Source organism: Barbus barbus (assembly GCF_936440315.1).
Source record: "Barbus barbus genome assembly, chromosome: 14".
NCBI lineage: Eukaryota > Metazoa > Chordata > Actinopteri > Cypriniformes > Cyprinidae > Barbus > Barbus barbus.
Window position 1 is genome coordinate 8,292,625 of NC_136742.1, and position 22,036 is coordinate 8,314,660.

The window sequence follows — 22,036 nt, forward strand, 5'->3', positions numbered from 1 at the left end:
GACGTGACATACGGCCAAGTATGGTGACCCATACTCGGAATTTGTGCTCTGCATTTAACCCATCCAACGTGCACACACACAGCAGTTAACACACACACCGTGATCACACACCCGGAGCACGTTATTCTGTATACATAACGTGGTTCTTTGTGAGAGGTACGCATTATACCATGGAATTCACTTCAAAAACAACAGCGCTTTACAAGAAATGGCTAAAAACATCTAACACTAAACACGTTTAATTGTTGCCTTTCATGTTTGTCATTTACAGTTATGAGATGCCGAAGCATTGCTATTGTTATCGATGTTTGACTCCATTAATTGATACAGAATCAAAAGAAATACATTTTAGCAATATAAAAAGTTTACTTATGGAAATAATAAACTTTAAAATAATCTATGCAAGTGTGAACTGAATGTAGTATTTTCAGATGCTTAAGTGCAATTAAAAAAAATAGTTTTTTAAAATGTATAATAGCTGATCTTTAGAGTGCTTTCTTGCCTCATTAAGTACATCTCCATATGTAATTTCATAATTACTTCTATTGTCTTTGAAATATGGTTACAATATTCTGTCGAATGCAGCTCATGGCTCTTTCTAAATGTCATATTCTGGCCATAGACAGTTCCCTAGCAGAACACGGCTATAATAAACCACTGTGCTCAAGCTTATTGGCAGTAAATCTGCAGTGAGAAAAAAATGGGTCAGGCAACCTAAAGACCTCTTAACCTTAAAAATTCTCTTACATCTGAACACAGCATTTGTTAACACCTCCAGTTTTGTTTTCAAGGGATAACAGAAGAAATTTGTGTAGGATGTAGCCATAGCAACCACACATGAATAAATATGAACACAGCATGCATATGCAGTGCAGCTACGACTTCAGATGAGAAATAGATATTGTTTATACCGGAGGTAGTCAGGGCAATTTATTAAGAGGAAACATTTTTGCGAGAACTCCATAAAATGCCATTCAACAAGGGATGCATCCAAGTAAACATTTCACCTTGCAGTTAAGACATCAGACACATCAGTCATTACACTATGCATTATGCTAATGTTTATATTTTTGATCAACATGATGTAGATTACAACATATTGCATAAGACAAGACACAGTGACACAAATACAGAACTGCAACAAGATGACACAATGAATATAAATAAATGTGCATATCAGATAAATGAAAAAGAGTTCATATGTATTACAAAACAAATAAAAAAATATTAAAGGGGTAATATGACGTTGCTAAAAAGAACATTATTTAGTTTATTTGATGTAATGCAATGTGTTTACGTGGTTTAAGGTTCAAAAAACACGTTATTTTCCACATACTGTGCATTATTCTTGCTCCTCTATGCTCCGCCTTTCTGAAATTTTTACAAAGCTCATCGTTCTGAGAAGCAAGGCGTGCTCTGATTTGCCAGCTATTCAGTGCATTGTGATTGGCCGAATACCTCAAGCGTGAGACGGAAATGTTACGCCCCTTACCGTATTGTGATACCGTGTCCCGGCGCGACGACACAAAAACAATAAAACCCATTATAAAAGAGGCACTTGTTGCATCCAGTGAGGACATAATTACTGATTATAATAACTTATACTGTCTTTTTACGCGGCGCGATGCAACATTACCATGTCTGCATTTGTGATCAGAGGAACGACAAACAACAAGCACTACTCTACACTGCTCAAAACACGTGTTTGAATCGTCAGTGGCAAATTCTTTAAATAAGAAAACGTACTTACAGGCTGTGAGTCAGAAGCGCCAGACTGTCACAATGAAACACAGCGTCTCCACGACATGGCGCTGGTGGCAGCAACAATACTACAGCGAGAATAAAAGTTACGTTTTCATTCTTTGCATATACATATGCAAATCTTCCCACAACGTGATGTAGACATGTGGGGGCGTGTTTGAATGACCCGTTTTGGGGGGGGGCGTGGTCGAGTCTTAACTTTTATAAAGAATATCTCTTTGGTTTTGAGACTTCAGTCTTTGCAACTTCAAGGATCTTATCTATGCACAAACAGCTTGAAATACTCCAAAGAGAAAGGAAAACTTGACCCCTTTAAATAGATGTGAATAAATTTTTCCTTCATTTTCCAGCAGTGCCACCAGCAGATAAAGTGTCAAAGGGTGGTGTTTCAGCATGACTGTGAACACTGTAACCGCACAATACAAACAAAAATCACACAAGAGAAGGCAGTGCTCTCGAGTTTGGCTGATCAGCCTGTCAATGTTATAATGCTAACCTATCATGTTCACAATCGGGTCGCAAATCAGCCTAAATGGGTCAAATTGGTTGAAATGGGTGGAATAAACAATTCATCCATTTGGACATTTTGGTCACTTTTTTAATCTAAATGAACTAGATGGTTTGACTGTTCCAACACAGCAGTACATACATAAGATGTAAACAATATGTGGCTAAATTGATTTTAGCGTGAAAAATAAAAACCTTTTATATCCAATTTTACAACTACAGCCCTAGAGGCCAAACTACAGGCCTAGAGTAAAAACGTCAACTGAAAAAACGATTACAGCTATACAGATCAAATAATACAGAAGTTTTTAACAGAATAATTAATTGTACTTAAATAATATTAAAGGCTTCACAAAAAATAGGTCCAATTCACTTTCATTGTGAGTGACTCACCGTAACCTCAATTTGTTGTTCTTAAAAACAAGAGCTCTATCAAAGGTTTGAACAGACGAGTCAAAAATTATTTTTGTAGTAATCAACAAAATGCCACAAATGCGGCCGGCTGATATTGAACCCAGAATGTTCCTTTAAACAGAGTCTGACTAATTCAGCTGGCAGTTTAATGATCTCTGTGTCTTGACTGGTTTCTGAAGCACATCACTGTGATAAAATCAAAGACAATGTCTAGACAGCGTCATGAGAAAAGCATCAATTCATCTCTTCAGCAGAGTGTGACAGACAACAGATTCCTTGTACTTCCTCAAATTGTTGTATAATATCTATTTTCATAAGTCTCTGCTTCATTTCACTTTCAACAGTGCCATATCATACTTTTAATACAGTTTATCAATTTATAATATTTGCATTTTTGATTTTTACCATTACAATTCCCCACCCTCTCCTACTGGTCACTTTTTGGACAACGATGTGTTGATGCATTTATCTGTGTGATGTCTGTGTGTGAAGTTCACAGTCATTTTTGCAGTTTAGTTCCAATAAACTAGGGAGGAAGTTCTGAAAATTACAGTATATTATCATAATAAGCTTTTTAATTTCAAAAGATGAATGAAAATTCGATTACTCATGATATGAGCCTTTTACATTTTAAGTTCTTAAAATGTCAGCATGAAACGTTACACTTTTAACATTGAACTACAAAGAAAGGGAATGTATTAGATTAGTCGTAATCCACAGGGTTGCCATACCTTGTGAAAAATAAGTACAATTTATCACATGTTTAAAAAGAATACTTATTAGGGAAATAATACTTTAAGTACGAACTGAATTTAATGTTTTTGGACACGTATATGCATGTTATTTACAATTAAATAAAAAGTGTATTATAGTTTAAATGTATATTAAATGTAAATAGTTAAACATAAGAGTGCTTTTGTGACCTATACCTACGAAGGACTTCAGCACGTATTCATAGGTAATTGCATATTTACTTCTGCTGTCTTTGGAATATTGTTCAAATGTACTGACAAGCATTTATGGTGAATTAAAATATACTTTGATGTAATTTGTATGTCATGCATTTAAACTTAGTACAGTATATTGATGACATTTATGATAAAATGCAGTATATTATATTATGTGTTTTAGTTTAGTAAACAAATCAAAACAAGTGACATTATTACAAAGTGCAATTATACTTAAGTCAATAAATAAATAAAGCATAGTCACACAATTTTACTCTTTAATGCCACTTAAAGGGATAGTTCACCCAAAAAACTAAAATTCTGTCATCATTTAATCATTTTTTATTTATTTTTTTCTGTTGAGCACATTAGAATGAATTTTTGCGTGAACTATCCCTTCATGACCTTTTATTTAATTAATATAATATCACCTGCAAGTACATTTTTATATGTGTTTTTAAGAACTGAAGTACACTACGTGCTCTTGTTTTATTCACTGTAAAAAAAAAAAAACTTAAAATTTTAAGGCAACCAGCTTCAGCAGATTTTTGAGTTTTCTCAACTTGTTGTTTTAAGTTTATACAACAAAAAGTTGAGAATCTCCTATAAAAATAAGTTGAGAGAACTCAAAAATCTGCCGAAGCTCGTTGCCTTAAAATTTTAAGTTGGCTCAACTTTTTTTTTTTTTTTACAGTGTTTCATCATTTCAAGATTGGCACAATTCTCTCTACAGAAACCTGCTTTGATGAGTCAATTAGCAGAATCTCCAAATCAACCTTAAATCTGGTAAAACAGGAACAAACAGGAACATCTCTAACTGGACATTTATATCATTCATTTTCTTCTTATCTTCTTCCAGAGGAGCGTTAGCCGGGTTTCAGTACATTATTCTAACACAAGGAGGCACTACAGACAACACACTCATAAACTGTAAATGAACATTTATTATTCACTGACAGTGAGGAAGTGCAGATCGAGATATAACTCCACTCAAGAGCAGGATTAGAGGAATCTAAATTAGATAAAACCACCAGATGTTGAAACAATGACTGCAGAATACTTTTAGAGTTTCCACTCAGTGTGAGATAGCATGCTATCATTGAAAATTCAGATTGAGTTCAGTCCTTTCACAACATTTCGCTTATTCTATTTGCTGGGAGATAGAAATGTCTCCAGGTGTTAGAGTTGATAAGGGAGTTAAGATCTTCAAATACTGCAAAATAAAGTTTCAAATGAATGAGTGCCGCTTCAGAGCTGCCAAGGTACCAAAACATTGTGAAACCTAGCTGATTAATCAGGGGGCTGTTTAGCCAAAGACATTTGAACTCCTCTTTCCTAGATTTCCTTGGTAAATCAGCTTTACCAAAAACAGACTATATTTGGTGGCGAATAACATGGCTGTGCTGCTCCACCAGCAAACCAGCATGGAAATTCATGCCAAACTGGTCTTTTCAGTACAGCTGAGAGGAAGGCCCTGGTAATCTTGAGTTTCAAAACAGATTTCAATAATGTCCCAAACTTTGCTCAGGTTTGCCAAGGTACCAAAATATGCAAAACAATTAAATAAAATATGCTTCCAAGATCAAATCACACTCAAATATATTTAGGCCTGATTTGAAGATGTATGTATTTGAATTGCCTTCTCATCCACACTCTAGTCTAAAGAATGATACACTTAAATAAATGCATGGTTGCAAGCTAACAATTCTAATTGATTGATTTAATCAAACCTTTGAAGTTTCAAATATTATTGATGTGTTCTATTGATATAATCATGTTGATCATCAAATTAACTTAGACATTTTGAGTGTAAAATTACACACAGTATTGTCACTTTACTTCAAGATTATACAATCATACAATTAAAAAAAATCAACAAGTGCTTTTAACAGAAATTATATAATGATTAAAAGCATTTGTTAATGTATTAACACATATCATTAAACTTTAGTGCATAGATTACCTAATGTTCTTTTTAAATTTAAAAATGTTGTGAAAAAACAGCTTAATTAGTCATTTGTAGTCACTTTACAAACTCTTCATGTTAACATATTATTCATGAACTCATAATCACAGTCTGTAAAGGTCATATGTTTGGCCTTAATTTGTGACCCTGGACCACAAAACCAGTCTTAAGTGTCAATTTTCCAAAACTGAGATTTATACACCATATAAAAGCTGAATAAATAAGCTGTCCATTGATGTATGGTTTGTTAGGATAGGACAATATTTGTCCGAGATACAACTATTTGAAAATATTCAATCTGAGGATGCAAAAAAATCTAAATATTGAGAAAATTGCCTTTAAAGTTGTCCAAATGAAGTCCTTAGCAATGCATATTACTAATCAGAAATTAAGTTTTGTTATATTTACAGTAGGAAATGTATAAAATATCTTCATGGAACATGATCTTTACTTAATATCCCAATGATTTTTGGCATAAAAGAAAAATGTATCATTTTGACCCATACAATGTATTGTTGGCTATTGCTACAAACAGCGACTTAAGACTGGGTTTGTGGTCCAGGGTCACATTTGTTGTGTAGACTTCTACTATTTACAAATCTTAAATAATCAACTAATTATCATGTTTTTGCAGTACTCAGTCTAAAGTGGAACCTGCTCATCAACTGTAAATGTTTATAAACATTTACTAATCATTATTAATCTCAATGACAAAATGTGTCCCAAATGACCTGAATTCTCCCTATTTAACATAACCCGCATCACACCTAAATCGCAACAAAAGTGTTGCACGTTAACAAAAGCTTTCAATCATTGTATAACATCTGTTAAAATCATATGTAGATTTTCAAGAAGTGCATGATCATATGAAGTTGAAAGCTTAAGTACGCTTGTAAGCATTTCAACTTGGAACAATGATCTGTTTTAGGTGATGTTTAATAAGTTTATTAGTAAACATTTGTCAAGCAAATTCTCACGTTTCTAGCTATTTGAATATACTGTATATTATCACATGATCTGTTAAACATTATATAATGTTTGTTAATGATTGAAAGTTATTTTAAAGTGTAATAATAATAAAAAAGTTCTAGTAACTTAATGAAACTGTCTTGATAACTTAATTGGGCAGTGGATTTTTTGGGCAGACGTTTACTCCACTTTGCGTAAGGTGAATGCACGGAAGGCAGCTGGCCCTGACGGAATACCTGGTCGTGTGCTTAAAGCCTGTGCGGAGCAGCTAGCTGAGGTCTTCACGGACATTTTCAATCTGTCCCTGGCCCAAACAACTGTCCCCACTATCTTCAAAACCTCCACCATCGTACCAGTACCGAAACATTCCACTGCCTCGGTCCCTAACGACTTCCGTCCTGTTGCACTCACCCCCATCATTGCCAAGTGTTTTGAGAAACTGGTTGCATCCCACCTAAAATCCTGTCTCCCTGCTACACTGGACCCATTCCAATTTGCCTATCGCCACAATAGGTCAACAGAGGACGCCATCTCAACAGCGCTTCACTCTGCCCTCACCCACCTGGACAGTCAAAACACACATGTGAGAATGCTGTTCATGGACTTCAGTTCTGCATTTAGTCCCCTCCAAGCTGATCTCCAAGCTCAGCCAGCTTGGAATCAGCACACCCATCTGTAATTGGATTCTAGATTTTCTGACTAACAGACCTCAGTCCGTCAAGTTAGATAACCTCTCCTCCTCCATCATCACCCTGAACACCGGCGTGCCACAGGGCTGCGTACTGAGCCCTCTCCTGTACTCCCTCTTCACCCATGACTGTGTTCCTGTTTATGGCTCCAACACCATAATCAAATTTGCAGATGACACCACGGTGGTAGGTCTGATCAAGGATGACGATGAATCAGCCTACAGGGATGAGGTGCAGCACCTGGCTGTATGGTGTGCCACCAATAATCTACAGCTAAACACCCAGAAGACAAAGGAGATCATTGTGGACTTCAGGCGGACTAGGAGTCATGCACACACACCCATCTACATCAACGGAGCTGAAGTGGAGCGTGTGTCGAGTTTCAAGTTCCTTGGCATCCACATCTCTGATGACCTCACCTGGTCCCATAACACCTCTACTCTGGTCAAAAAGGCACAGCAGCGCCTTTACTTCTTAAGGAGCCTTAAGAAAGTTCACCTGAATCCCAGGATCCTTGTGGAATTCTACCGCTGTACCATTGAGAGCATACTCACGAACTGCATCTCAGTATGGTACAGCAATTGCTCCGCATCTGACCGCAAAGCACTCCAGCGGGTGGTGAAAACTGCTCAACGGATCACCGGCACCCAGTTAACTTCCATTGAGAACATTTATTATAAGCGCTGTCTGGGCAGGGCAAGAAACATCATCAAGGATGCCTCTCACCCTAACCATGGACTTTTCACCCTCCTTCCATCCGGCAGGCGTTACAGGTGCCTACGCTCTCGCACCAGTAGGCTCAGGAAGAGCTTCTTCCCCGAAGCTGTGACACTTCTGAACGCCACACCACCAATCTAACCTGCACCTGCTTATTACTGCACTGGTCACAGTACTTTACACACATGCATTTGCACTACTCATATTTTGCACAGACTGCACATTGTTAAAGTCATTACACTATAAACTGTTTAAAGTTGTTACTGTACAAGCACAGTAAACTATTTCTATAAAATATTGCACTACTGCTATTTTGCATAGAATACATTGTTCTATCAATACTTTGCACACTCATCCAGCTGTATTTATTTATTACCACTGTTCTCACGTTTCTGCTGTTCATAATGTGTATATATAATCTGTAATCTATATAATCTACATTGCTCTGTTCATAATGTACATACAATCCCTACATTGCATTCCTATTTTATATTCTGTATATACTCTGCTCAATACTGTATATAGCAATTCCACTGTATATTCTGTAAATCATATCTTCACTTACTCTGCACTTATATGTATATAAAACACTATATTCTTGCACTTCTGGTTAGATGCTAACTGCATTTCATTAGCTCTGTACTTGTACTCTGCATAAATGACAATAAAGTTGAATCTAATCTAATCTAATCTAATTGCTAGTTCCAGAAATCTATTTGATTACACGGTTTTAAAATAAACGGTAACATTTTATTTCGATAGTCCACTTTAGACAATCTACTAACAGTAAGTAACTTTGCAACTACATGTCAACTAGCAGTCATTAGAGTATTAGTATTAGTCTGCTTAATATCTTCTAACACTTTATTTTGATGGGTCCACAACATACAACATACTTGTTACATGTTAATCTGTTTTAGTTGTGTTTTGCGATGTCTTCCGTTGACCTAGTTTTCCTTAGTTGCCCTGATTAGTTAATTAGCTCCTCACTTGTTTCTGTTTCCCCGTTATTATTTTCAGTCCTTAAAGCCTGTTTTCTCACCAAGTCCTTTGTCTGCTATCTGTTTAACCCATGTGTTTTGCTACTCCTCGCTCCTGGACTACCTCTGTTCTTCTTTGGATTTTTTCATTAAAAGACTTTATTTTGATTACTCATTTCCGTCGTGCGTATTAGCAAGCACCATCGTAACAATACTAATTATGAGAAACTTTACAAGTATATGTCAACTTATTCTACTAACCCTAAACCTAAACTAACAGTATACTCTGAGAGTTAGTACACATGTAGTTGCAAACTAATGATAATTAGTTTACATGTAGTTACAAAGTTACTTATTGTTAGTAGAATGTCTAAAGTGGACTATCAAAATAAAGTGTAACCAAATAAACTAATAAACTTGATTTATTAGTTTATCTGTTTGTGATTTATCTTTGTCAGTCATACATAAATGAAACAGGTAAGACTTTTGTGATACTAATAAACTGAATGTGTTTTAAAAACACAATATGGCTTATATTGCGTATATGCATTTATTTCATAGCTTATAAATTTACTTAGACAATTTTGGACAAGTAGTCGGTAGATAATGTATGAGCTATAAAATATTTATTCATATACATCCTACAAGGCTAGACAATGGAAAGAGGGATTTTAGAAGAAACATCTGAGACCGCTTGCCTGGACATTTCTTACTCGTTAGCTTAATTTAAATTCCCACAAAGCCTAACCTTTACAGGTCTTCATATTACACTGTTACAAACCATGCATGTGAGACACATCTATCTGGTTAAGCACACTGGAACACAGCTGACTTATAATGAAATCAAATTTGAAGTTCACGGTTATTCCTGAATGGTTAATTAGTGAGTGTATCCAGTTTAATGTCACATACAACTCAGCCAGTCTGTCATTTCTCTTGAGCACTGACAGTCTCTAATAAGGTCAGCAAGAAGACAGGCTTCATTTCTTCCTATGCAAACATGACAATGCTGTACAGTATGTGCTGATGATTTGTACAAAGTAGTCCTTAGCTTCTCAGAACAAGGAGACCACTGGTACTTATGCCATAAAAGTGAAAGTGACATGACATACGGCCAAGTATGGTGACCCATACTCGGAATTCGTGCTCTGCATTTATCCCATCCAAAGTGCACACACACACCATGAACACACACACACCGTGAACACACACCTGGAGCAGTGGGCAGCCATTTATGCTGCGGCGCCCGGGAAGCAGTTGGGGGTTCGGTGCCAACCGAACCTTTGGATTACGAGTCCGACTCTCTAACCATTAGGCCACGAATTCCCCCTAATTAACCTTCAAGGAGGAAGATGTCAGGAACTTATTAGTTGAATAACTGTGTAGCAGTCGGCATGACCTATATGTGCTTCATACCATAATTCAGAATGAGAATCTGAGGCAGTAATCTATACAACAAAGCACAATGTGTGAAATAATATATACCACAATGCAATTCACTTAAATTGTCCTTACATTCCAGAATGACAACTGATTTTATTCAGATCTGTTTTGACAGATATGTTAAAATCTCCTAAATGAAATAAGTGGTGTAATAATATGGATATTTTTGACTGTTAAAACATGCTGGCATTTTCTGCTGCACTGTCAAAATAAAAGCTCCTGCACTGTCAACATAAAAGTCCCTCTTCTGACACTTACCAGCAAAACAGAAAAACTTATACGCCAATGCAGTTAACTATTTCCTCTAATTATTTCCTCTGACATTATTCCACAAAACAAAACTCATGAAATTTATATCATAGCATTTGTTTGATAAAAAATACTTCAAATATCTAGCCATCTATCAAATAAAAGTTTCTCACTACCACATGATTTGACGGCACAGTATTGTATTGTATTGTATTGATCCCTTCTTCTTAGGCCTCAATGGTTCCCACAGGCCTTAAACAATAACACTAGATAATCAATTACTGGATTCAACTGCATTTTGCCCCACACACATCTGTTTCAGTAAAAGAAAGTGAACGAAACAGACCAAGGAATCATGTGACGTGCTTATGGACCTAATCACACTCGAGTAGAGCTCCGTATGTTTGGCCTCTTTTTGCTGATTTTTTCGTATGGTTTTAAGTTTTATTCATTGGTGGTGCTTTACCTGATGGCATGCAGTTGTAAACAGCAGGAGTTGTCTCCATCGGCTTCTCCGATTAAGAAGAAATCCAAGCCACCGACCGCGAGCGATATGATGGACAAGATGGCGAACACTGTTACACACTTTGAGGACATTCTAAGAACTGAGTTGACGGCGATGCGGAACGAGTTCGCTTCTCACATGTCAGTTGTTCAGTCGCTATGCTCTAAACTGGATCTTCTTACAGGGGAGATGAGAGAACAAAAGAAAGTTGTCACAGATCATGATCGAACAACAGGTTGTGGACTTACAGGATTTCAATAGGCGCAGCAATCTGCGTCTGGTTGGATTGCCTGAAGGTTCCGAAAAGGACGACCCTATGGGCTTTTTGAAAAGATCGCTACCGACGTGGCTCCTGTCTCTGGTGGGCAAAGAGATAGAAGTGGAGCGAGCGCATCTTGTGTACACAAGGCTCTCCTCAGATCGCGCTAAACCACGGGTTTTCATCTTTAAACTGCTGTGGTACACGGACAGGGAGCTCATTCTGCGGGCTGCCAGACTTCATGCCCCGGTGAAAACTTCTGACGGAGCAACGCTGTCTTTCTTTCCAGATTTTTCTCCGGTCACCGCAAAAAGAAGAAGTGTATTTGCACCAATTAGGAAGGAGATCCCATTCATCCACCAACTCTCAGTGAACTTCAGCTAGACATTTGCTGTCTAATCGGAGAAGAGATGCTCTAAATGGTTAGGTGACTGTCTTTCACTGTTCACTTTAATGTTCACTTCTTAATTCATAGTTCATTGTGCATACAGTATCGCTTACTGATTATGATATTTTATTTGTTTTAGTTGTATTCTTTATCGCTCTTCTCTTTTTTAAATATTTTTGTTTCAATAGAAATACTACCTAGTCGATATGTGGCCAAATGTTGGTGTGGTGCTACAGTAATGTGCAGGTTTTTGTTGATGCCACAGACCATATTAAGGGGTACTGGCAGATCAAGGTTTGTTCTTGGTTTGATCTGCCATAGTTCATGGGAATGTGTTTATGTTTTTTTGAATGGTAACGGGGAGGGTGGGAGGTGGTTTAAAAACCCCTTAACTGTCACCGTCCCGTACACGGGACGCCTAACTTTACTTCAATATATTACAATTAAATCCTAATCTAATCATGACAAACTATATATCGTTGGAAATGTCCAAGACTCCTAAATAGATATTTTACCACTGTTTGTTGTTAAAAATTATGTAGGAGCAGTAATATATTAATTTATGACAAGTGTTTTGAGGTCAAATTAATATTTTGGTCTAAATGAGTCTACTCCACCAAGCTACTGTTATAAACATGAGCCCCGTCAAACTGGTCGTGGCGGCGGTGTTGCAACAATATATAGTGATATTCTCAATGTTACTCAGAAAACAGGATACAGGAGGTTTAACTCATTCAAAATACTTCTGCTTAATGTTACACTGTTAGATATGCAAAAGAAATCTCTCCTGTCTCTTGCTCTGGCTACTGTGTATAGACCGCCTGGGCCATATACAGATTTCCTAAAATAATTAGCAGATTTCCTCTCAGATCTATTGGTCAATGTTGATAAAGTGCTAATTGTTGGAGATTTTAACATTCACGTTGATAATACAAATGATGCGTTAGGACTTGCATTTACTGACCTAATAAACTCTTTTAGAGTCAAGCAAAACATCACCGGGCCCACTCATCGTTTTAATCATACGCTAGATTTAATTATATCGCATGACATTGATCTTACCGATATAGATATCGTACCTCAAAGTGATGATGTTACTGATCATTTCCTTGTATCGTGCATGCTGCGTATTACTGATATTAGTTATATGGCTCCGCGTTATCGTCCAGGCAGAACTATTGTTCCAGCCACCAAAGACAGATTCACAATTAACCTGCCTGATTTATCTCAACTGCTCTGTGTACCCATAAATACACATGAACTAGACGAAATGACTAGCAACATGGGCACTATCTTCTCTAATATATTAGAAGTTGTTGCCCCCCTCAAATTGAAAAAGTTTAGAGAAAAACGTACTGTGCCATGATACAACAGTTATACCCATTCTCTCAAGAAAGAAACTCGTATCTTGAGCGCAAATGGAGAAAAACTAACTTAGAAGTTTTTAGAATTGCGTGGAAAAACAGTATGTCCAGTTATAGACAGGCTCTAAAAGCTGCCAGGGCAGAGCATATCCACAAACTCATAGATAATAACCAAAACAATCCAAGGTTCTTATTTAGCACAGTGGCTAGATTAACAAATAAACACACGCCACCCTATCTAAATATTCCCTCACAGTTTAATAGTAATGACTTTATGAATTTCTTTACTGATAAAATAGATAACATCAGAAATTTCAAATCCAAGACCCATTTCAAATCTTCAGTTTATGTCTAAATTTTTTGAAAAAGTTGTGTCTGATCAATTGTGTTCCTACTTGCAAAAAAAGATCTCTATGAAGAATTTCAGTCAGGTTTCAGGCCTTACCATAGCACAGAAACTGCACTTGTTAAAATTACAAATGACTTGCTTCTTGCTTCAGACCAAGGCTGCTTCTCATTGCTAGTATTACTTGATCTTAGTGCTGTGTTCGACACTATAGACCATGACAAACTCAAAGATCGATTACAAAACTATACTGGTATTCAAGGGCAGGCTTTAAGATGGTTTAGATCCTACCTGTCCGATCGCTACCACTTTGTTCATTTAAATGGGGAGTCATCTCAGTTATCACCAGTAAAGTATGGAGTGCCACAAGGATCTGTCCTAGGTCCTCTGCTATTTTCAATATACATGTTGCCCCTTGGTAATATTATTAGAAAATACGGGATTAGTTTTCATTATTATGCTGATGATACTCAACTATATATCTCAACAAGTCCAGATGAAACTTCTAAACTATCTAAGCTAATAGATTGTGTAAAAAAAATTAAAAGATTGGATGACCAATAATTTCCTCCTATTAAATTCAGATAAGACAGAGATATTACTTATTGGACCAAAAAACAATACACAAAATCTCTTGGATTACAATTTGCAACTAGATGGATGTACTGTTACGTCCTCAAAAAGTAAAAAATCTGGGTGTTATATTAGACAGCAACTTCGTCAATCTTCAAAAAACTTCAAAATCATATTTCCCATGTTACAAAAACAGCATTCTTCCATCTTAGAAACATTGCCAAGCTTCGAAACATGCTACCTGTTTCTGATGCAGAAAAGCTAGTTCATGCATTCATGACCTCTAGACTGGACTATTGTAATGCACTGCTAGCTGGTTGTTCTGCATCTTCAATAAACAAGCTACAGATAGTCCAAAATGCAGCGGCTAGAGTTCTTACCAGGTCAAGAAAATATGATCATATTACCCCAATTTTACAGTCTCTGCACTGGCTACCTATTAAGTTCCGTATCATTTACAAAATATTATTGCTTGCCTATAAGGCCCTAAATGGTTTAGCTCCTGCGTACCTAACTCGTCTTCTACCATGCTACAATCCAACCCGCTCCCTAAGGTCGCAAAACTCTGGACTTTTGGTAGTACCTAGGATAGCAAAGTCCACTAAAGGAGGTAGAGCTTTTTCACATTTGGCTCCCAAATTCTGGAATAGCCTTCCTGATAATATTCGGGGTTCAGACACACTCTCTCTGTTTAAATCTAGATTAAAGACACATCTCTTTAGCCAAGCATTCACATAATGCATCTTATAATCTTGTACTGCAGTTATATCTGATCAAATGTACATTATTATTATTCTTTAGCTTGGGTTGAACAAATAATTTTTACTTAGATGGAACAGCAGCTAAACTAATTATGTCTCTATTTGTTTCTCTGTTTCTGCCACGGGATTAACATCCCATGGTAACTAGAAATTACAGAAGCTTCAGTCTGGATCCAACCCTTAAATGATCTGAGATGACCGAACACCTGAGAAAAGATAATGCCAACCCCTCAGAGGACCTCAGAGGATGCCAACGCTCAGACAACATACAGAATTACCTAATTTTGCCATAAGTTAAATATATTAAGGTTCTGCAATATATAAATATATTGTGGAAACTTAATTTCCTGTAGAGCTGCTTTGCAACAATTTGTATCATAAAAAGCACTATATAAATAAACAATGAACAATAAACAAAACATATACACCATAACAGGAGTTCTGACCTTTGGCACACAAATTCTATTCGTTTCCTTTTTTCCTATCACGTTTTAGTAATCATCATATATTATATATCATTTGAAAGATAAAAACCTCAAATTTCGTTTTGAAATAGGATATTGCGTTACCATAGAAATTGTCATTTAAAATCTTTTAGCGGGCTCCTCCCCCGTGGTGGGAGGTGTCATATTCCAAATGTATTACGGTCTTGTAGAATCAAAACTTTTTATAATCTTGACAAAATACATATCATCGGAAATGTCTGAGTCTCAAGATTCCATATTTTGTGCTAGGAGTAAAACTGAGAGAGATATTTATACATTTGTGACAGAAAAATGCATTATAAAAATTCAATGGGTTTGAATGGCACCCGGTGGCTGTTTGTGGTATAACGCCTAAACAAAATTGGACAGTAACCTCGATTTTTTTCATATCAATTTCAAATTTGGAACACAACTTTTTTAGACATATGGCTTTAATTTTCTGCCAAATTTGGATTAAACCTATTTTGTAAAATATTTATTTAATATAAAATAAAAATAGTACATTTTATTTACAGTAAATTTAAACTTTTATAACTTTTTGTTACTTTAATTTTAATTGATTTCACTTCTGCAATAATCTGCTGATTGTCTTCTTTAAAAAGAGACCGACCTTAGGTTTATATTCCAAAGTGTTCATGAATTATAACAATTTAACTTTAAATAGTGCACTTTCAAGTCTATTTTCAAAAAGGGGTGCGGGGGGTGGGGTGCCAGTTAACAGGTTAATGGTAGACTCAACTGGTTTTATTTTCAAACTTGTATTTTGTCTTATTATGCAGTAATTATGTTTGATACCTATGACTGAACTTAATATTCTGAGTTGTAATATTAATGGGCTAAATGGCCCTCACAAACGTACAGGTTTTCTGGATTTTTTGCGAAGAAGAAAGATTGATATAGTGTTAGTTCAAGAATCCCATTTGAAAAAGGAGGATATACACAGGTGTAATAATAAGTTTTATGAAGTGGTTGTGATACAGATGGTAGAATAACACATATAAAAACAATATTGGAGAATAGGAATATTGTATTTCTCTCAGTTTATACTCCTGACCCTACTTTTTCCTCTGTTTTGTCAACCTATCTCTTAAAGTTTTCAGATTTTGAAATTGTATTGGGTGCAGATATGAATTCTGAAATGTTGCATATACTAGATAGATCTGGACCAAAGGAATCACACTCTCAAGCTTTGTGTTCTAACAAACTTCGGCAATGTGTAACCTCATCCTCGTTGGTGGACAGTTGGCATTTATTAAACCCTTCTGCTAAATCTTTCACTTTCTTTTCTGCTACTCATAAATCCTATTCGTGAATTGACTATATTTTCATTTCTACTTCTTTATCTTCAGCTGTTCGTGATGCCGATATCTGTTCCTTATCGCTGTCAGATCGTGATGGAAATTTGTGCAGATTATCTTTGATCCCTCGGCCATCTCGTGCCCTAAATTGTTACAGGATGAAAACTTTTGCAGTCAATTCAGAAATAAATTTGCTGAGTTTATTGAAATTAACCAAGGTTCAGTGGATGATCCTCAAACACTTTGGAATGCAGTTAAAGGATTTATAAAGAATAACTCAATTGCATATGCCTCTTTCCTTCAGAAAAACCGACACAAAAAGATAGTTGAACTGGAATCAGCTCCAGAATCTGACTAGAGATAATCAGCGTTGTTTCTCAGACAATACACGACAGTTAGGCTCAATTCATTACTGAGATTCAGGGCAGAATTCCAGATTCAAAGATCCAGGCAGAATTATTATTTTCAAGGGAGTATACGAAGTCACCTTTTATCCCTAAGATTACGCAACAATGAAAAGTTTGCTAATATTTCAGCAGTGGAATCCCAGTCTGGGCTCATTATGACAGACCCAAAATACATTAATATCGCCTTTCACTCTTTTTAGTCTAACCTCTATACTTCTTCCGCTGATGGTGACCCTGGCTCTTTTGCATCTTTTCTGTCCAACCTTGATTTACCTAGGCTGTCAGATTCAGATTCTGAATACCTGGCTGAACCGATTTCTCTTCAGGAGCTGGAGTCAGCCCGCTGTCTATCCTTGCAACCCTTAGCTCAAGCGGTCCGAAAATTTGAAACTATTTCTCCCATAAATATACGGAATATTCATCATCATATTTCTTTTTTTGCTGATGATATCTTATTGTTTTTGGAGAAGCCGTCACATTGCATTCCTCGTGTGCTGATTTTATTTGACCATTTTGGATCTCTCTCAGGGTTTAAAATTAATTGGAGTAAGTGTTGTTTACTTCCCGTCAATTTTAAAATTGATTCCATGTCCCTTCCTATATCTATTCCATTGGTTCAAAACTTTAAGTACTTGGGGATAGATGTTTTTCCTTCCCTGCAGGAAATCGTCTCAAAAAAGTATAATGTATTCTAGCCAAAGTATCTTCAGATTTGGAAAATTGGTCTTGTCTTCCTATTTCTTTTCAGGCCCATATATCGGTGATTAAAATGAATGTTCTCCCACGCATTCATTTATTTTCTTCCATGATTCCTCTCGCTCCACTGGTTGGCTACTGGAACAAACTAGATGCATGTGTTTCACGATATATATGGGATGGGAAACGTCCTCGTATTAAACCGACTACCTTACAACGATGTAGATTACATGGAGGTCTTTCTTTCCCTAATTTTAGACTGCTACAGTGCTACAAGTGCTCAGTGGCCTGCAGCTTGCGCTCCCGCTTGTGTCTCAACCTCCTCACTCTCCTCTCTGCAGTGGCTCCCTGTTGTATTGGCAAAATAATAATAACTTACTTTTTCAAGAATTATATCTGTGATGATAGTGGTTTAAAATCCTTCCAGAATCTTAAAACTCAATATAATCTGCCAGGGACCTCCTTTTTTATGTATTTGCGTATTAGATTGGCTCTACAGGCATATGGGGTGCCTTGGAACTCTCAACTGCCTGTTCACCCTTTACACAAACTAATCCTTCCTTCTGAGGAATCTCCCTCCTCTTCTTCAGTCATCTATCTCTTTCTTCTTGAGCATTCATACAAACCTTTATCTGTTACTACTGTTTGGGCTAAGGATCTTAATGAGGATGTGCATGTTTTATTTTCCGATCAGGTATGGGGTATGTTTAAATTGTCTTCTAAAAACCCTAATCACCAAATGATTCATTGGAAATTGCTGCATAGGGTTTACTTGACTACAGTGAAACGTTTTTATATGAATCTGTCGTCTTCTCCTCAGTGTAATCTCTGTTCCCAAGGAGTTTTAGGCACGTTTTTGAACTTTTTGGGGGAGTGCCCCTCTCTCTCACCTTTTTGGACTCAGCTCTCACAGGACCTATCATATTTGTTGAGTACTGAGATATGTTTGACTCCGCGCCATTTTTTCATGAATGACTTTTGGGACTTCACCTTGTCCATCCAACAAAGATCTTTACTGTTAGCTGCTCTCACAGCAGCAACAAAATTGCTGGTCAACCGTTGGAATCCTCCTCACACAATGGACAGATGAACCTGGACTGTGTATTTGTTGGACATTATCTCGATAGAACTTCTACTTCTCGTATCCATGGATCTAACATGAAAACTGTTAAAAAGCATTCAGCTTTTAATGTTGTGTCTTCTTTTCTAAAAATCTTTGTAAAAATTATTTTATTGTTATTTATCTATTAATATTAATTAATATATTTTTATTATTATTATTTATTTTATTTATTTTATTTTATTTATTTTTTAAGTCTACCAGGGGGTGAGATGGTTTGGGGTGGGTTCTAAATTTGTACAGCTGCTTTTTGTTTTGTACTACTGTTCCACAGAATAAAATTAAATAAACAGTTGTTAACAAAAAAAACAGATACTCAAAACCAATAAATATATCATCTAATGGGCCAGTATAAATTAAACGTTCATGTGTTTTTTTCAAGACTACTTTTATTATAAGAACAATCACCACGGAGTAACCTGGCGTAAAGTCCTTTGCTCAAGGGCACCATCATGATTGGAAATCCCTGTAATTCTCCAGTTCACGAATCACCCCTTCTTGGTTTTAAACTAGTGACAAAACGGTCTGCATGTCAAAGGCCTTGAATTGGTCTGACCATTGGTAACCAACCACGGTACTCAATGGAGTTACTTTCAAATACATGTGCCATTATACAAAATATGTTGTTATTCAGGCAATTTGCCATAACCAAATTGACTTTAACTAACTAGTCTGGATTCTCATCAAGCTGTTGCTCTACCAGGACAGTGGTTCACCTGATAGAGAAAATTGACCCTAAAATAAAACACTAATAATGTAAGATTTTACACTAATAACCACTAATAACCTCTTGTAACAATGCTAAAATGCAATGAAAATACATGAAATTACACTTCAGTAGCATTTAGTTACTTGCATAGAGTATGCATTAAGTTTATGGGTAGCCGCATGGTCCAAAATTCAGTATTTCGGGGTAGGTTTTTATCAGTTCTTACTTTTCCTCAGAACTGAAATCATGACCTTGGCATTGCTTGCACCATGCTCTACTCTTTGAGCTACAGGAAGGAAATCACAAAATGATTTTCCATTACATATTAATAAAATGCACATCTTGTCATCTTGTCAATTATTCAATGTCTAAGGGAATGTTTTGTCAAAATCTACCCCAAGATCAAGCAGATATACGTACATTGAACACCTGCAATAAAATTATTAATTTCCTCCATGAAGAGACTGTCATATAAAAGGAAACCATTAAACCAACTGTTCATCTTTCCCATCATATAACTACTGGTTCATTTCTGAAAGGCATTTGGGGCACCATCATATCATCTTCTCAAGGATGGAAGTGGATATGTTTAATAAAGCCATGACTCACCTGTAGGTAGTGTGAGGACCGGAATGATGGTTTAAGGTCCTGATGCATCATGGGTTTCTCTAGGTTTAGGGAGGACTTTCGGTAGGCCTCTTTGGCCTGGCTGACGGTGAGCGTTGACCAGGAACTCCTCTTCATGAACTTCCCCTCAGATGCCATGGACAGGCCCTCGCAGGCCGAACACTTGACGTCATTGTTGCTTTTGGAGGTTTTGAGAGAGTGGTCTCCAAAGTGAGTGTGCATGGATTCTGGGAAACTGTGGCCGACATGCTCATGATGGTGGCGGCTCAAGGCGCTGGCTGTGCGGTAGGTGCTGTCGCTGTCTAGGTTGTCATCCGAGCTCCACCAGCCCCCCGTCCCCGACCGGTGCCTGCGCTCCTTGCTTTTACTGCGCTTGCTGCCATGCTTGGAGGAGTGATGATTGCTGTGGTGATGGTGATGGCTTCCTCCACCTCCACTGTCACCTTTGGTGCCATTCATCTTGGACGATCCCTCCAGTGAGTGAGACTTGGTGAAGAGCTTCTGGACGGAGTGTACCAGGTGCCGGATACGACCGGGGCTCTCGCTGCGCTGCTCCCCACCAGTGGCGGCAGATGTGCGTTGGTACTGGAGTGTGTGGAAGCCATCACGATGAAGTGGAATCTGTTTTTCGAACTGGTCCAGCAGGTTTGCGGGGATGCGGTTGCTCTTGCTGCTGACGTGGTGAGAGGCAGATGTTGCAGCAGTGACGGCGGCGGATGTGGCTGACGAGGTGATGGCTGCACAGTCTTCCCGGGCAGCTGGGTCGTAGTACTGAGAACTGTAGTGCATTCTGGGAAAGGTGCTGCTGGAGACGTAGTCGGCGGGGGCAGTGGAAGTTAGCGCCACGGGTGACATGATCATGCAGTCGGAGTGAATGGAGCTGCGGGGGGAAAGACGGTGATGGAAGTCCATGGCGCAGGTCTCCGTGGGGCTGAGCAGGTAGGAATAGCGCAGATCGGACACATGCATGCCATGCAGGTCATGGAGATGCTCGCACTCCGCCAGTCCACACGGGGGCAGTGTGGGAATGTGGTGCGGTACACGACCACCTGATAAGCCCTTCATGTTCCTGGGTGGAGTGAGGCTACTATCCTCATTGAAATCTCGGGATGGTGACCAGGGGGAATACTGCTGGTCTGGAATAAAGAGAAGGACATTAAAGATGAGCAGTTTTACTAGATTAGTCTCAATTTAATTTCTATCATTACAACTCTCAAAATATTTCAGCATGGTAATGGATATGCCAATGTTAATCTATTTGGTCTTGTCGTAATAGATCTACTATGCTGCTGCTGTTGGTTATTGCTGTTGTTGTAGATTATTGCTGCTGTTGCAAAGCAAGTACAGGAACTTTCTCCTGGAAATAAATACAGGGCTGTGAGTAGCGGTGGGTATCGATTCAGATGTCCTGATTCGATTTCGATTCGCAAGTTCTCGATTTGATTCGATTTGATTATTGATTCGATTCTCGATTTTTTGATTACATTCAGTAAATATAGTTTTAATACAAATGCTATTGATATTTCTAAAAAAAAAATAACAGTAAACATAAGTTTACAATTGGTGAATTAATAAAAAAAAATTAAGAGCCACAGGCTTGTATTTTAAACCTATTCTTTTTTTGTATAGGGTCCATTTTTAAACAAAAATAGGGCCCTATAAAATGTTCTTCTTCATTTTTCTGGTAATCAGATGAAGGCATAAAACATTAATTTAATTTATCCTAATAAAATGAAAATTAAACCCCTTTATTTTTTGGCAAACAAAGTGCTGCACAACAAATGTTTACTGTTAAAAAAACAAAACAAATGTGATTATTATTTTAAAAATAAAGATTTATTAATATATATTAGTAG

At 37.2% G+C, this 22,036-nt stretch overlaps 1 protein-coding gene across 1 annotated transcript in view; it reads right to left on the reverse strand.

Moving 5' to 3' along the window:
• LOC306880431 (disks large-associated protein 2-like) overlaps positions 1–21,245 on the reverse strand; it is a gene marked incomplete at both ends in the record, with an annotated part of 40,844 nt that extends 19,599 nt beyond the window's left edge. Inside the window, one exon of the mRNA XM_079433927.1 lies at positions 20,163–21,245. Coding sequence (XP_079290053.1) covers positions 20,163–21,245 — 1,083 coding nt within the window. The remainder of the gene's footprint in view (positions 1–20,162) is intronic.
• Between the last annotated feature and the right edge of the window lie 791 nt (positions 21,246–22,036).